Source organism: Schistocerca cancellata, chromosome 2, assembly GCF_023864275.1.
Source record: "Schistocerca cancellata isolate TAMUIC-IGC-003103 chromosome 2, iqSchCanc2.1, whole genome shotgun sequence".
NCBI classification, from domain to species: domain Eukaryota; kingdom Metazoa; phylum Arthropoda; class Insecta; order Orthoptera; family Acrididae; genus Schistocerca; species Schistocerca cancellata.
In genome coordinates, this window is record NC_064627.1 from 773,245,715 (window position 1) to 773,263,473 (window position 17,759).

General features: G+C 44.2%; 1 protein-coding gene across 1 annotated transcript; it reads left to right on the plus strand.

Annotated features, from left to right (window-relative positions):
- The first annotated feature begins 14,168 nt into the window (after positions 1-14,168).
- LOC126162607 (cuticle protein 21-like) lies at positions 14,169-16,288 on the plus strand. Its single transcript, XM_049919216.1, has 2 exons — positions 14,169-14,195; positions 15,903-16,288. The coding sequence occupies exons 1-2, from the start codon at positions 14,184-14,186 to the stop codon at positions 16,263-16,265; spliced, it is 375 nt and encodes a 124-aa protein (XP_049775173.1). The 5' UTR covers positions 14,169-14,183; the 3' UTR covers positions 16,266-16,288.
- Positions 16,289-17,759: the final 1,471 nt, after the last annotated feature.

The following is a 17,759-nucleotide window of genomic DNA, read 5'->3' on the forward strand; positions in this document are numbered from 1 at the left end:
CGAAGAAAATGTTTACCATGCCGAAAGTCTTTTTGTTGCTTCCTTCCTGTAAAAGAAGACGGTCTAACTGCCTTGCACACACATTAACAGATACTATTAGAAGTGTACCAATTAGGAGTCAGTAGCTAGCAGACGCATACAGATAAAACAGATAAATGTTTATATGGTTTGACACTTCATATTGTGTCTTTACAAAATTCCTGTACAATGAGGTACAGTATTCAAAGTCTCTAGCCGTTTGAGTGCAAGCGACGTATATACACTCCTGGAAATGGAAAAAAGAACACATTGACACCGGTGTGTCAGACCCACCATACTTGCTCCGGACACTGCGAGAGGGCTGTACAAGCAATGATCACACGCACGGCACAGCGGACACACGAGGAACCGCGGTGTTGGCCGCCGAATGGCGCTAGCTGCGCAGCATTTGTGCACCGCCGCCGTCAGTGTCAGCCAGTTTGCCGTGGCATACGGAGCTCCATCGCAGTCTTTAACACTGGTAGCATGCCGCGACAGCGTGGACGTGAACCGTATGTGCAGTTGACGGACTTTGAGCGAGGGCGTATAGTGGGCATGCGGGAGGCCGGGTGGACGTACCGCCGAATTGCTCAACACATGGGGCGTGAGGTCTCCACAGTACATCGATGTTGTCGCCAGTGGTCGGCGGAAGGTGCACGTGCCCGTCGACCTGGGACCGGACCGCAGCGACGCACGGATGCACGCCAAGACCGTAGGATCCTACGCAGTGCCGTAGGGGACCGCACCGCCACTTCCCAGCAAATTAGGGACACTGTTGCTCCTGGGGTATCGGCGAGGACCATTCGCAACCGTCTCCATGAAGCTGGGCTACGGTCCCGCACACCGTTAGGCCGTCTTCCGCTCACGCCCCAACATCGTGCAGCCCGCCTCCAGTGGTGTCGCGACAGGCGTGATTGGAGGGACGAATGGAGACGTGTGGTCTTCAGCGATGAGAGTCGCTTCTGCCTTGGTGCCAATGATGGTCGTATGCGCGTTTGGCGCCGTGCAGGTGAGCGCCACAATCAGGACTGCATACGACCGAGGCACACAGGGCCAACACCCGGCATCATGGTGTGGGGAGCGATCTCCTACACTGGCCATACACCACTGGTGATCGTCGAGGGGACACTGAATAGTGCACGGTACATCCAAACCGTCATCGAACCCATCGTTCTACTATTCCTAGACCGGCAAGGGAACTTGCTGTTCCAACAGGACAATGCACGTCCGCATGTATCCCGTGTCACCCAATGTGCTCTAGAAGGTTAAGTCAACTACCCTGGCCAGCAAGATCTCCGGATCTGTCCCCCATTGAGCATGTTTGGGACTGGATGAAGCGTCGTCTCACGCGGTCTGCACGTCCAGCACGAACGCTGGTCCAACTGAGGCGCCAGGTGGAAATGGCATGGCAAGCCGTTCCACAGGACTACATCCAGCATCTCTACGATCGTCTCCATGGGAGAATAGCAGCCTGCATTGCTGCGAAAGGTGGATATACACTGTACTAGTGCCGACATTGTGCATGCTCTGTTGCCTGTGTCTATGTGCCTGTGGTTCTGTCAGTGTGATCATGTGATGTATCTGACCCCAGGAATGTGTCAATAAAGTTTCCCCTTCCTGGGACAATGAATTCACGGTGTTCTTATTTCAATTTCCAGGAGTGTATATCCATGCACAAACGTCGTGCCTCGAGTGCTGAAAATGTATATCATATTCGACAGCTGTTGAGTGGGCCCGGACTGCTAGCATAAGGTATATACGCTTCAAGGTTTTCTTAGTAAATGCACGCTAGAAGACACGTGCTATTCGTTGACAACTCGTAGACAAATTCGTCTCTCTTCCACTACTTGTATGAAAGAAGAAAAAACGCATGGCGTACATTTTGCGGGAGCAGGAAAGCCAATTTGTAAAGAGGCGAGATGGTATCTAGGCCAACAGACACTATGATGGCTTTCCAGTGCTATGACAAGACAGACGTATATACAGGACATACATAATTTATTTCCAGTTTCAAAACGCTGTAGAAAGACAGCCACTGCTAAGAATGACGTTAGATTTGAACAGCATATTATGACGCAGAGGAAAACGTCATGGGGAAAAAATTACCTGTAGATGGGCCTGTAAGAGTCAGGATATGCTCACCAGCAGATGCGCGGCTCACGGCTGCTCCTCAGTTTGCGTCCGAGACGCCCAACATGGCTGTCTCCACGAAGGAGAGTGCGCTGCTGGTGCAGTTCTTTTACAAAGGACCGCGAGTGAGCCAGTAGCCCTGTACGAGTCCCGGACACTGATGGGTATGAAAACAGGTATTGGTCCGATGTCTAGAAAAAATGATCATAAAATTTGAAACGAGAGGTTATTTTGAAGTGCATTGTGGAAGAGGGTGGAAGGCAGTTGAACAGGCATTGTCGAAGATGTGGTCACAGCACTGCAGGAGGGATCGAGCGGTGGTGTGAAAATACAGTACTGGCCATTAAAATTGCTACACCAAGAAGAAATGCAGATTATAAACGGGTATTCATTGGACAAATATATTATACTAGAACTGACATGTGATTACATTTTCACGCAATTTGGGTGCATAGATCCTGAGAAATCAGTACCCATAACAACCACCTCTGGCCGTAATAACAGCCTTGTTACGTCTGGCCATTGAGTCAAACAGAGCTTGGATGGCGTGTACAGGTACAGCTGCCCATGCAGCTTCAACACGATACCACAGTTCATCAAGAGTAGTGACTGGCGCATTGTGACGAGCCAGTTGCTCGGCCACCATTGACCAGACGTTTTCAATTGGTGAGAGATCTGGAGAATGTGCTGGCCAGGGCAGCAATCGAACATTCTCTGCATCCAGAAAGGCCCGTACAGGACCTGCAACATGGGGTCGTGCATTATCCTGCTAAAATGTAGGGTTTCGCAGCGATCGAATGAAGGGTAGAGTCACGGGTCGTAGCACATCTGAAATGTAACGTCCACTGTTCAAAGTGCCGTCAATGCGAACAAGAGGTGACCGAGACGTGTAACCAGTGGCACCCCATACCGTCAGGCCGGGTGATACGCCAGTATGCCGATGACGAATACTCGTTTCCAATGTGTGTTCACCGCGATGTCCCCAAACACGGACGTGACCATCATGATGCTGTAAACAGAACCTGGATTCATCCAAAAAATAAAGTTTTGCCATTCGTGCACCCAGATTCGTCGTTGAGTACACCATCGCAGGCGCTCCTGTCTGTGATGCATCGTCAAGGGTAACCGCAGCCATGGTCTCCGAGCTGCTGCAAACGTCGTCGAATTGTTCGTGCAGATGGTTATTGTCTTGCATACGTCCCCATCTGTTGACTCAGAGATCGAGACGTGGCTGCACGATCCGTTACAGCCATGCGGATAAGATGCCTGTCATCTCGACTGCTAGTGATATGAGACCAGCACGGCGTTCCGTATTACCCTCGTGAACACACCGATTCCATATTCTGCTACCAGTCATTGGATCTCGACCAACGGGAGCAGCAATGTCGCGATACGATAAACCGCTATCGCTATAGGCTACAATCCGACCTTTATCAAAGTCGGAAACGTGATGGTATGCATTTCTCCTCCTTACACGTGGCATCACAACAACGTTTCACCAGGCAACATCAACTACTGTTTGTGGATGAGAAATCGTTTGTAAACTTTCCACATGTCAGCACGTTGTAGGTGTCGCCACCGGCGCCAACCTTGTGTGTATGCTCTGAAAAGCTAATCATTTGCATATCACAGCATCTTCCTCCTGTCGGCTAAATTTCTCGTCTGTAGCACGTCATCCTCGTGGTGTAGCAATTTTAATGGCCAGTAGTATATGTCTGACACCTACGTTTTACACTCCGCACCGTATACGTCCACGGAGATCACCCTGTAAGATCTGTTCTCATTCTTCAATGAGAGCCCATGAGACTTCCTGGAAAGTCTGTGGTGGAACAGGACGACCACAAACACGTCTATCAAGCTAATCGCACATACGCACAATGGCCATTCTATTACTTCAATGTCGAAGCTTCGCAAGACATCCTTGATGACGCCCGTCAGGTAGCGCGGCCATTAAAAGGTTTTCAGGGCCACCATCGTAGCAGCAGTCGCCACAGGGTTCAACAGGGGTATGTTCGACGTACTGTCTGGCGGCAAGGCCACCACGGACAACAGTGAAGCCTTCCCACAACATCACAGATCCTTGAAAATCTGTGGATTTCCTGCACAACATTTGGCAGGATCGCTCACCACGGGTTTCTGCACACGGACACGGCTATCACCTTTCGTCAGAGGATATCTGGACTCATCTGTGAATAACACGTTTTGCCAGTGACTAAGTTGGCATTTGACATCGGAACTGCAGAACTGAAGCCGAGGCGCAAGATGTCGCGTCAAGTGGGATATTCGAACGGGACGTCTGGGTCAGACGGTCTTTACTCTTAACCTCTTCATTATAGTCTGATCGGACACAGCGGCTCCAATGGCCCTTCCGAGATCGTTTGCAGTGCTCTAGCGTTATGGGTATGACGGCGCAACGTAGAGATGGCCAGATATTAGTCTGCATGTGGGTTTCTTAAGTGACGGTGATATTGTCTAACTCGCCTTGTGTACTAACTTGTCAATCTGAAGCGCGTCCACAATCTATGGATGACACATGATGGAGAAGCAGTGGCATCTGCAGCAACACGACCGAAAGTCTACCCTTTTTGTATCAAACATACCGCCCTTGCAGCTTGTACTTCATTAAGATGCCGCATTGCATGTTCTTGGTTGAATACAACGTCCATGAATGGCAACTGACGTCTCTGTACTTCACTAGAAAACACTGGAACAGCGGTATTCACTTCCTTCCGAGGGGTCACCTTACACGGTAATGCGTAACACAGCCAATGGATGGCGAATGAGTTTAATTGTTACCTACACTGCAAGCCAAGATCTCAAGCCAGGCGTAAGACCACAGGCACAGCTTGTATAAAAGTAAATTTAACATACCAGTCGTTGGTACACGTTTTCCCCTAGTTCTTTTGAACGATGTTTATATACAGGGTGACCTGGCTAAGTTACTCATCCCAAATATTTCCGGAACCGTATAAGATATCGTTATTCTGTTTTCATCCAGACTGATTGTGAGAAAGTCCTCACTAAACGATGTTTAGTCTCTTTTCACATCTATATTAATCACAGAGATATCGGTATAGACTACGTTTTCTCAATTGGAGCTACAGAAATTTATGCTGCCAGTATCTCAGTTCTAAAAGAGATGAATTTAAAAGAGGTTCACTCTTCAATATCCGGTTAGTAGTTTTAGAGTTCACGATTTATCTGTTTTAAAGATGAAACTGTTTGATGGCTTATGCAGAACTCCGTCATTTCATACCCAAGTATTGAACTACGTCATGTCGGTTGAGGAGAACACCGTCGCGGTGCTGGTTTAATCAGGGTATAGAAAAAAATGTAGCTTTCTTTATGTATGTGTGGTTAGCTTCAAAAATTAATTCTTTCACAATACAAAAGAAACTAGATATGCTGCTTCTTCCTGGAGAATGTAGAAGGAACGCGAGGAGAATAGTTGAGTTGTACACGCAAAGGTATACCAACTGCCGGTGTCCAACAAGAATGGCAAATCAGCGAATGTCCGAAAAATTGAAGGGCACTGGAATACTAAGCACTGGGTAAAGAGGAAATCTGCAACGGGCGGAGCCAACGAAGTAAATGTGCTGGAGTTGTCTCTCATAATCCACATGTTGGATCCAGAGGAAGTGTGTATGTCTGTGGAATAACTCAGCACCGCGACGTTCGCCTTTTACGCGCAAATGCGCAAACAGTTAACATCCATATCATGTGTTACTTCAACAGCAGATTAACGATCGGGATTACACGATATGTGTGGAATTCTATCACTCGGTTCTGATGCGACATTACGACAACAGATGTAAGACATATGCGTTATTGGGTCGCTGAGAATCCTCACTGGCTGGCTCCGGTGTAGTGGAGTGTGAAAGTTCGGTGCAGGACTGTTGGAGACCACGTAATCGGTCTTTACTTTCTTGAAGAAACTTTAAGAATCACTAGAAATACGTACGAGTGTATGGTACCAGAAAACTGACACTCGGTTCACTACTTACTTGTGGCTAGGAAAGCTCTCATACAGCTCTCTGCAGGTCGCCGGATAGGACGTGAAGGCGTTTTCAGCTGGGCTGCACGTTCGCCTGAATTGATGTCACTGGAAGTTTCCTCTGGAGTAAACTCAAAGATGAAGTCTACGCACCATTTCCGACGGTCCAAGAGGGTTAAAGACATCGGATTATATTGCAGCAGACGGTGAACATTCCGAGCATATAAATATAAGGAGCGATGAAAAAGCTTCCATTTGAGTGAGTCGTTCCAGAGCGCGATTCTGATGTGGGTATACAAGCACCGACACGTAGGCAGGGAATTAGTATGGCATTTGTGTCTGCGAGTTGCGTATGGTATGGTAAAGTCATTACGAAATGTGTCGAAACAGGACCAACTTGCTGTTACTCTTCTCTTGGCGGAGGGTACCTTGAGTACCTCTATCGGTTCTCCCTTCTACTCCAGCCTCGTATTGTTCGTGGAAAGAAGGATTGTCGGTATGCCTCTGTGTGGGCTCTAATCTCTCTGATTTTATCCTCTTGGTCTCTTCGCGAGATATAGGCAGGAGGGACCAATATATACTGCTTGACTCATCGGCGAAGGTATGTTCTCGAAACTTCAACAAAAGCCCGTAACGAGCTACTGAGCGTCTCTCCTGCAGAGTCTTCCACTGGAGTTTATCTATCATCTTCGTAACGCTTTCGCGGTAACTAAATGATCCTGTAACGAAGCGCGCTGCTCTCCGTTGGATCTGTTCTCTCTCTTCTATCAACCCTATCTGGTACGGATCCCACACTGCTGAGCAGTATTCAAGCAGTGGGCGAACAAGTGTACTGTAACCTACTTCCTTTGTTTTCGGATTGCATTTCCTTAGGATTCTTCCAATGAATCTCAGTCTGGCATCTGCTTTACCGACGATCAATTTTTTATGATCATTCCATTTTAAATCACTCCTAATGCGTACTCCCAGATAATTTGTGGAATTAACTGGTTCCAGTTGCTGACCTGCTATATTGTAGCTAAATGATATGGGATCTTTCTTTCCATGTATTCGCAGCACATTACACTTGTCTACATTGAGATTCAATTGCCATTCCCTGTACCATGCGTCAATTCGCTGCTGATCTTCCTGCATTTTAGTACAATTTTCCATTGTTACATCCTCTCGATATACCACAGCATCATCCGCAAAAAGCCTCAGTGAACTTCCGATGTCATTCACAAGGTCATTTATGCATATTGTGAATAGCAACGGTCCTACGACACTCCCCTGCGGCACACCTGAAATCACTCTTACTTCGGAAGACTTCTCTCCATTGAATATGACATGCTGCGTTCTGTTATATATGAACTCTTCAATCCAATCACACAATTGGTCTGATAGTCCATACGCTCTTACTTTGTTCATTAAACGACTGTGGGGAACTGTATCGAACGCCTCGCGGTAGTCAAGAAACACGGCATCTATCTGGGAACCCGTGTGTATGGCCCTCTGAGTCTCGTGGACGAATAGCTCGAGCTGGGTTTCACACGATCGTCTTTTTCGAAATCCATGCTGATTCCTACAGAGTAGATTTCTAGTTTCCAGAAAAGTCATTATACTCGAACACCGATAGACATCCATCAGAGAATGAAGAAAATTGTGGAAAGCTGCCCCAAGTTCCGTGTTAGTTGCGGTTCGGGACAACACGCCGGTCGATCTGGGAGGCCAGCCTCCTCTATGACGGAGAAGTGGGTGACACTCGACCACTCACCCTATAGTCCACATCTCTCCCCATGCGAATATCACGCTTTCGGTCCCTTAAAAAGCCTTTAAGGTTCGATGATTCCAGTCGGATGAGGATGTGCAGCAGGTAGTTATGGATTTCTTCACACAGCAGGATTTGAATCTTTTAACCAAACGGGTATCTTCAGCTTGGTACGTCTGTCAAATGCTTACCTCAATTTTCATGTCGATTTTATCTGATTGGCATGCCGATTCTAGACTGTATGACATACAAACGGAAACTATCTGATCGCTCCTTACAACGTAAGGAACACATAAATGACATAGATGGCATTATAAGCAAGCGTTGGAGGTCATTTTATTTTGTGATTTTTTCTTTCTTACTATTACTGACGTAATCTTGCAATGTAAATGTGTATCTCGACATTAAATTCATGACGAGAAGTTATTAGTTAATGGTCTTTGCTTCCTCGTTTAACAAATACATTCAACTTCTGATGTGATCCTATTTTTCAAGTCTCTACCATTAACGAAAGCAGAACCGTTACTGCAATAACTGCTAAATCATTGTTACATGCCACATCGTTTGCTTTTCAGTTAGCGTGTCGATCAACCACATAGAGCCAAATACGAATACTATCAGTTTTAAATAAAACTTTTCTTACTATCCCGACTTTGTATGTAGACTCTTTTAGCTGCCTCAAGCTGGAGAGCTGTATCATCCTGACATGATGGTTTCGTATAACAACACGAACTTCCACGTGAGACAGCAACCTGTTATGTGCTTAACACAGATAAACCGAGTGAGGTGGTGCACGGATAAACACACAGAACTCGCATCCGGGAGAGGGGGGGAGCGTTCGAAAAACCTGCCAGCCATTCAGATATTTAAATTTTCGTGATTTTCATAGCTCGCATAAGGCAAATACCGGGATAGTCCCTTTGAAAGAGGCACGGCCGATTTACTTCCCAAGGTTGTCTCTAATGACATCGTTGTTGAAGCAGGCTTTAAACTCTAATCTTCCTCCGCTCGTTCAAAAGAGATAAATCGTAAGCTAAAAATATTGTAGTAATTTCTCCAAAACTACTTAACAGGTTTTGAAGAGTGAAATGTCGTTGAATCTGTTGCTTTCGACCTTGGATAGTTGTTGTTGTTGTGGTCTTCAGTCCTGAGACTGGTTTGATGCAGCTCTCCATGCTACTCTATCCTGTGCAAACTTCTTCATCTCCCAGTACCTAACGCAACCTACATCCTTCTGAATCTGCTTAGTGTATTCATCTCTTGGCCTCCCTCTACAATTTTTACCCTCCACGCTGCCCTCCAATACTAAATTGATTATCCCTTGATGCCTCAGAACATGTCCTACCAACCGATCCCTTCTTCTGGTCAAGTTGTGTCACAAACTTCTCCCCAATCCTATTCAATACTTCTTCATTAGTTATGTGATCTACCCATCGAATCTTCAGCATTCTTCTGTAGCACCACATTTCAAAAGCTTCTATTCTCTTCTTGTCCAAACTATTTATCGTCCATGTTTCACTTCCATACATGGCTACACTCCATACAAATACTTTCAGAAATGACTTCGTGACACTTAAATCTATACTCGATGTTAACAAATTTCTCTTCTTCAGAAACGCTTTCCTTGCCATTGCCAGTCTACATTTTATATCCTCTCTACTTCGACCGTCATCAGTTATTTTGCTCCCCAAATAGCAAAACTCTTTTACTACTTTAAGTGTCTCATTTCCTAATCTAATTCCCTCAGAATCACCCGACTTAATTCGACTACATTCCATTATCCTCGTTTTGCTTTTGTTGATGTTCATCTTATATCCTCCTTTCAAGACACTATCCATTCCGTTCAACTGCTCTTCCAAGTCCTTTGCTGTCTCTGACAGAATTAAAATGTCATCGGCGAATCTCAAAGTTTTTATTCTTCTGCATGGATGTTAATACCTTCTCCAAATTTTTCTTTTGTTTCCTTCACTGCTTGCTCAATATACAGATTGAATAACATCGGGGAGAGGCTACAACCCTGTCTCACTCCCTTCCCAACCACTGCTTCCCTTTCATGTCCCTCTACTCTTATAACTGCCATCTGGTTTCTGTACAAATTGTAAATAGCCTTTTGCTCCCTGTATTTTACCCCTGCCACCTTCAGAATTTGAGGGAGAGTATTCCAGTCAACATTGTCAAAAGCTTTCTCTAAGTCTACAAATGCTAGAAACGTAGGTTTGCCCTTCCGTAATCTAGCTTCTAAGATAAGTCGTAGGGTCAGTATTGCCTCACGTGTTCCAACATTTCTACGGAATCAAAACTGATCTTCCCCGAGGTCGGCTTCTACTAGTTTTTCCATTCGTCTGTAAAGAATTCGCGTTAGTATTTTGGAGCTGTGACTTACTAAACTGATATTTCGGTAATTTTCACATCTGTCAACACCTGCTTTCTTTGGGATTGGAATTATTATATTCTTCTTGAAGTCTGAGGGTATTTCGCAGAAATTACTATAGTGTCATTTAAAAAAATGTAGCTGATACCAAAAACTCTGTAATTAATACCCGTATAACTACGAAAGGAAACTGTACGTCGTTTATTGCTGACTTTTTCACAATTAATCTGGATGGAAACAAAATTACCGTTTCTTAAGCGGTTCAGGGAGTATATGATGTGAATAACTTGGATGTCTCGCTCATTTTACATTATCGAACACTTTTTTTTAGGTCTACAAATCCTACGAGCTTGTCTTGATTTTTGTTCAATCTTGCTCCCATTATTAAACAGAACGTCAGAACCGGCTCTCTGGCGCCTTTACCTTTCCTAAAGATCTACGATTAAAACCAAACTGATAGCCATCTCAATTTTGTTTCCCGTTCTTCTGTACATTAGCTGTTAAGCTGATGGTGTGATAGTTCTCTCACTTATCGGGCCTTGTTATTTTCGGAATTGTGTGGAAGATATTTTTCCGAAAGTCTGATGGTACATCTCCAGTTTCATACATTCTAGTTCCAAGGTGAATAGACGTTTGGTTGCCACTTCCCTCAACGAGTTTAGGAGTTCCGATGGAATATTATTCGTCCCTTCTGCCTTATTTGATCTCAAGTCTTCAAAGGTTCTTGTAAATTCTGTCTCTGATACAAGGGCCCCTACGTCTCCCCTATCGACTTCAGTTTCTCCTTCTGTCATGTCGTCAGACATGTCCTCTCACTAATAGAGGCCTTCAGTGTACTCTTTACATCTGTCAGCTCTCTTCTCTGCAGTTAACAGTGGAATTCCCATCGCACTCTTAATGTTACCACCCTCGTTTTTAATATCACCAAAGTTTTTTATGACTTTTCTGTATGCTAAGTCAGTCCTTTCGAGAATCATTTCTTTTTCGATTTTTTCACGGTTGTTCTGCACCCATTTAATCTTGGCTTCTCTGCACTTCATTTCATTCCTAAGTGATTTATGTTGTTGTATTCCTGTCTTTTCCTGAGCATTTTTGTTTTTCCTTCTTTCGTCGATCAGCTGAAGTATTTCTTCTGTTACCCATGGTTTCTTTGGAGCTATTTTCCCTGTACCTATGTTTGTCTGTCCAGAATCTGTGATTGCTATTTATATAGATGTCAACTCCTCTTCGGCTGAACTGCATGCTCTGATATTCCTTATCGCAGTACCCACATCCTTAGCAAATTTCAAGCGCGTCTCATCATTTCTAAGTACTCCCCTTCATTCCACACTGATTCTTCTGGATGATTCTTTTTAACTCCAGTCTACTCTATATCATTAACAACTTGTGATCTGGGTCTACATCTGTTACTGGGTACGCCTTACAACAGTACCTGATTTTGAAGTCTCTGACTGATCATGAGGTAGTCCATTTGGAATGTTCCCGTCTCTACTAGTCTTTTCCAACTATACCTCTTCCTCCTCTTGTGATTCTTGAACAGAGTTTTCGCTAACGTTTCGTAAGGTATCTAGACTTCTTATGTTATGAAAGTGGTACAACTCTGTGAGCATTTTTTATGTGAGTTGCATATCGTTCATACGGGAAAGTTACTACGGCTTTTGCCTTAGCTTTTGTTTTGTTCAACTGCAGGAAACCTGATTATGGTGTTTTGAACGATACCAGTCGTGAGACAAATATGTATCAGTAGAGTTGTGGTTGTTTCTTATTAATATTAACAAGAATCAGCTGTGGAGCTCAAGATTAGTTTTTAGTTGGTTTTTGTGACATGGAAGCGGGAAAATTGCAGACATTGATTAACGTTTAAAGTCTTTTATAGCCATAGCCCTCTGCATGATTCAGGAAGGAAAGAAGAGGGCGAGAGTTTAACGACCCGTCGACAGCGAAGTCTAATGAGACGGAGCACAAGCTTGTATTAGGGAAGGACGGTGGAGGAAACCGGCCGTGTCCTTTTCAGAGGTATCATCCGGGCATTTGCCCGGAGCGATTTGGGGAAGTCACGGAAAACCTAAATCTGGATTGCTATACGGGGATTCGAATCGTCATCCGCCCGAATGCGAGTCTAGTGTGCTAATCGCTGCGCCACATCGTTCAGTTCATTCTATATGAAAGCAAAAAACGTACTCCACATCGATGACGAGCAAACTTTCGTTTGTATGTAACTGTCGTTCTCTATGTTGGTTAACAACAATCGTTGTGAAAATGAATTATACAGAAATATTGTCTTCCGTTGTGAGTGAAATATTAAGACAGTGACGTGAAGTAAAAATTAGTCGAGTTGAAGTCACATGAAAGAAATAAAGAACACGAAGAGGAAGTGGTTGTTGTGTGAAACTACGGAAATTAAAGGAGTCGATGATTAAGAAGCTTATTCGGAAGGAATCACTTTGAAGTAAATGCTATCGAACCAGATGTAAGAATTCTATGGTTTCGTAAAAACAGTGCAATTGAATGCTTGTATAGTTAATTCCCCCTCCTTCCCCTCTCCTCCCCCCTCCCCCGCCACCCAACACATGACCACGAACCATGCCATTGATTGGATGGCTTGCATGCCTTAGCGATACAGATGGCCGTACTGTAGGTGCAACCACAACGAAGAGGTATCTGTTGAGAGGCCAGTAAAGTGTGTGGTTCCTGAAGAGTGGCAGCAACTTTTTCAGTAGCTGCAGGAGCAGCAGTCTGGATTGATTAATCTTTTCTTGTAACATCAACAAAAACGACCTTGCTGTACTGGTACTGCCAATGGCTGAAAGCAAAGGGAAACTACAGCCGTAATTTTTTCCCGAGGGGTGCAGCTCTACTGTACGGTTAAAGGATGATGGTATTCTCCCCGGTAAGATATACTGGAAGTAAAATAATGCCCCATTCTGATCTCCGGGCGGAGACTACTCAGGAGGATGTCTTCATCAGGAGAAATGAAGAGCCTTGCACAGGATAGAGTAGTATGGAACAACATAAAACCAGTCTTCAAACTGAAGACCACAACAACAACGGTTTTCCGTGATTTCCCTAAATCGCTCCAGGCAAATACCGGGATGGTTCCTTTGAAAGGGCACGGCCGACATTCTTCCCCATCCTTCCCTAATCTGATGAGACCGGCGACCTCGCTGTCTGGTCTCCTCCCCCAAACAACCCAATCCAACCCAACAACAACGAACATGGTTTCTTGAATGAAACTCTAGCCCTTGTAAAAGTCCAATAATGCTAGTGCTCTGTTAGCCGGCCGCTGTGGCCGAGCGGTTCTATGCGCAGTTTCGAATCCTGCCTCGGGCATGGATGTGTGTGATGTCCTTATGTTAGTTAGGTTTAATTAGTTCTAAGTCTAGGGGACTGATGACTTCAGATGTTAAGTCCCATAGTGCTTAGAGTCATTTGAACCATTTTTTTAGTGCTCTGTTTTTAGATTATTGAGCTCAGCGGGATGTTCGTCAGCAGTATATGCCGGGGAAATCACATATAAAGCACATCTAACGTCCCTTTTTTTCGTAGAGTACATCAATGCAGCACTGTTTAAATGTTGAACTGCATGCAGGAAAAGTTTGGATAAAATTATATTTTCACCCATTATTCCTTATTCATATCTGAGACTCTTCATTAAAAGCTTTTCCTCGCGATAAAGAAATCCTGTATGAGGAAGTACCTGTGCTATTGCAGCCTCTTGGGTGTCGCAAGGAACCGTAAATTTATTGTTGCAGCTGCTGCACAAGCAAGCGTTGCCCTTTTTAACAGTTGTGGCGAGGTGTCGGAGGGTGTGGCCGCATTCGGCGTGGTGACCGGTGGCTGTTGGCTGTCAGGTGGTGCGCTATATAAGCGGGGCGAGTGTCCACGGCGAGCAGACAGCAGCGAGGACCCACACCAGCAGCAGCATGGCTTGCAAGGTGAGGCAACGCCAGCGGCAGCGGCTCTCTCCGCAGATCTGGTTTGCGCCCCACGCGGCCGTGCACCGCAGTGCCCAGTGCCCCGACGATAATCACATTTCCTGGGTTTTGTTTAACACCGGTCCAGTCACGAATGCACTACAGAGTGGACCCTTTTATCGTAGCGTCTGGAGGTCACTGCACTGAGCTATGTAGTTTAACGGTCTATAGTCCTTGTTCTTTCTTTCAGAGAAGTATCTGTTTTCCCGAATCAACTAACGAGCCGAGACTTCTCAACTAGTTACCAGGGAAACGTTATTTAAATGAAATTATCGTAGTTTGTACGTTTTGTTTGGGCTGACTCACATGGCAACACTCTACCCATCATATGGCGTGCATTGGTATATTCGCTGGAAGTAGAGATGGAAAATAAGCTATTGCAAGCTGTATGTGCTGAATACTTAAGTAGCGGTGCAGTGCATTCATAGTGCAGTTTGAAGAAATTTTCGGGAAGAATTATTTCATGGCCGGGGTTAGAGATTACTAGAGATTTGCAAGACCAGTGTCATCAGACTAGGTGCAGGTTGTATTTGGTGCATGCAACTGTTAGAATCAATTTGTTTTTAGAACGATTGGAATTTTTAAGAACTTAAATCGACACAGGCAATTTAACACCAAAGTTAGTTTCGTGAATGCAAAAATAAGGCGAAGAAATGTAATTGCTCAGATACTGATGGTGTTCATGTAAGTAAACTCATGAACTAAAGACTAGGCAGACTTTCATTAAATTATGTAAAAATAAATATAGTTTTTCTCGTTTGTATATATAGCCTACAAGTATGAATATCGATCCATAAAGCTATCTAATATGTATATATTTGGAGGCGTTAGTATATAACCCGCAATGCCTTCAAATAACGCACGCTATTTTTCTTATTCTCTCGCTCGCTACAGGCAAACTATTAGTCTAACAGAGGAAATGAACAGGAAGTTTTTATAATAAATTTAACGTAGCTACATTTGCACTGGGATAGAAGCAGTAGTTTCCGAATTATTCAAGAAAAACATACAAAAGGACCTTGAAAGGCATATTTCTTGAATAGGTCGAAAACTGTGGCCTCCAGCCAAAACGTATCACAGTAAAAAATTTAACTGCATTAAATTTCTTGTTCATTTTTCTTTGGGACTAATAGTTTGCACGTAGCGAGCGAGAGATTATGAAACTCTTGCACGTTGGATTTGAAAGCACTGTGAACTGCATAAAACCCGGCTGAATAACTCTTGTGTATATCGGTTCGGATTCCACCCAAAACTTTCCTCCTATTATTGTTTAAGCAAGCCAGTTCAAAGATCGGGGAAAGACATAATATACACAGATTGATCATCTCTAATATGGAAGTGGAAGCTAGTGTATAGGGAGGAAGCTGAGTGAGTGTTTGCGTATCAACTTATTAGAGAACAGGTACGTTTAACAACCTATGGTAAATTGGAGTCGCTTGACAATTGGTGCAGGTGGTTAGAATAGCTAGAGAAGAATGGACCTGCCTATATTCTGTCTGTAACCAAGGGGATCGCTGACGTGGTGATAAAAACATTAGTGCGACTTTTGTGCAGTTTTTCTCTATATGAGAGCACGGCAGTGCGCTCTTGAATGTTGACAATTTTCTTCCATGCTGCTGCCTTAGAAGTCCAGTGTGTGATTCTTTGCGATGTCTTGTTGCCCAGCAGTTGATCGTCTTGGCCGCAGTGGTAGCAGTGGCGCGGGCAGGCTACCTGCGTGCCGCCCCCGCCATCGCCGCCCCCGCTGCCGTGGCTGCCGAATACGACCCCAACCCCCAGTACAGCTACGGGTACAACGTGCAGGACGCCCTCACCGGCGACTCGAAGGCGCAGCAGGAAACCCGCAGCGGAGACGTCGTCCAGGGCAGCTACAGCGTCGCCGAACCCGACGGCTCCATCCGCACCGTCGACTACACCGCCGACCCCGTCAACGGCTTCAACGCCGTCGTGCACAGGGAGGGCGGCGCTCACCCCGCCCCCGCCTACGCCGCCGCCCCCGCGCTGGCCTACGGCAAGGCCTACCACGGCTAGTCTCGTCTTTTAACAATCCTGTTTTCTATGTTTGTATTTATAGTTATTCTTTGATATATTTCTAAAATATATCCATACCCACCTAAACTGCTTCTTTTTATATGATACCCAGTGAAAGCTTCCTACAAATCTCTCCAGTAAACACTGTCTCTCTACATTAACTGTTACACATTCCAGACTGATTGCACCATTACGTACTTTATTCATCGACTGGTCATTAGTTTCTTGTTGTTCGGAAACAAAATTTTACAAGTGACTACTGCAGCTACTCTCAACCTTGCACCACAGTATCTATTAACAGTTTAATAAAAAAAACCACTTTCGATACAATTTGTAACCAACATATGTGAAGGAATACCATTACAAAATCTCGTACAAAATCAATTATTGCATGTAGAAAATCTGAAGGAATGTACTCGAAGTGACAATAATACATTAACCTCTTTGTAAACGTGTTAACAAATGCAATCCTGTTGACATAACAACTCGAGACATGGATGAGTATAAGCTGAAGAAACAAAATTTATGACAAATATAAAAGAATACACAAAAGCACAACATATCTAAAGGAAATAGGGAAATAGAAAACGTGTCAACTTTTAAAATTACATGCACGAAAACTGATTAAAAAGATCGGCAATAAGAGGAAGAAACGGTAGTATGGAAAGACCAAATAGTCTACTATGTAAGCTATACAACAAAGGTAGTAGTCGAAATATAAAATTATCGTACTTCATTAGTGTAGTTACAGCAGTATGTTTATAGTTGCGAGGACGTTTGATGAAGAACTAAATAGACTAAAGATAGTAGAAAAGAGAATTGCACAAGAGAAATAATATGTACAATACAGGATGATGATAGATGAAAAATGGGAATCAAAGAGGAAAATCACCGAAGCGTATGTAGAACATCAGAAGTAACATAAATGCGAATGCAGACCTAATTTGGACAGCTCCGTATAGAGTGAATTAAGGCATATTAGCAAATATTTCAATAGATACAAAATATCCCACTCGTTCAAGAAAAAGGAATAAGAATAACTTTAATCACTGTGATATCTGGATTCAATAAGTAAGCAACAATTAGAAATAAAAGAAACTCTTTTACGAAACAAATACTACATCCAGAAAACACCCGTGAGGAAAGAATTTTCTTAAAAAATAGGGGCAGTACGCACAAAAAGAAAGGAAACGCGAAACATGAAGGGGATATAAGGCCATTGGAACAACACTCAACAAAGTAAGAAGAGAAACTGAGGGTGAACTATGATCCTCATTGGTTAGCGCGAAACTGAAAGAAAAAACGCACCTCAGGCAACGTCATATTCCAAAATATACTTGAAGTGGTTGCGTTGCGAATGGGCCATGGATGCAGTGTGATCATTTTTGGTATAGGATTTTATGGTGTCGTTGTACGGTTGGTTGGCATCGGCAACGGATTCACGTTTGCTCTTGATATGCAGGAATGAATGTTCAAGACCGATGGGCCTTTGTC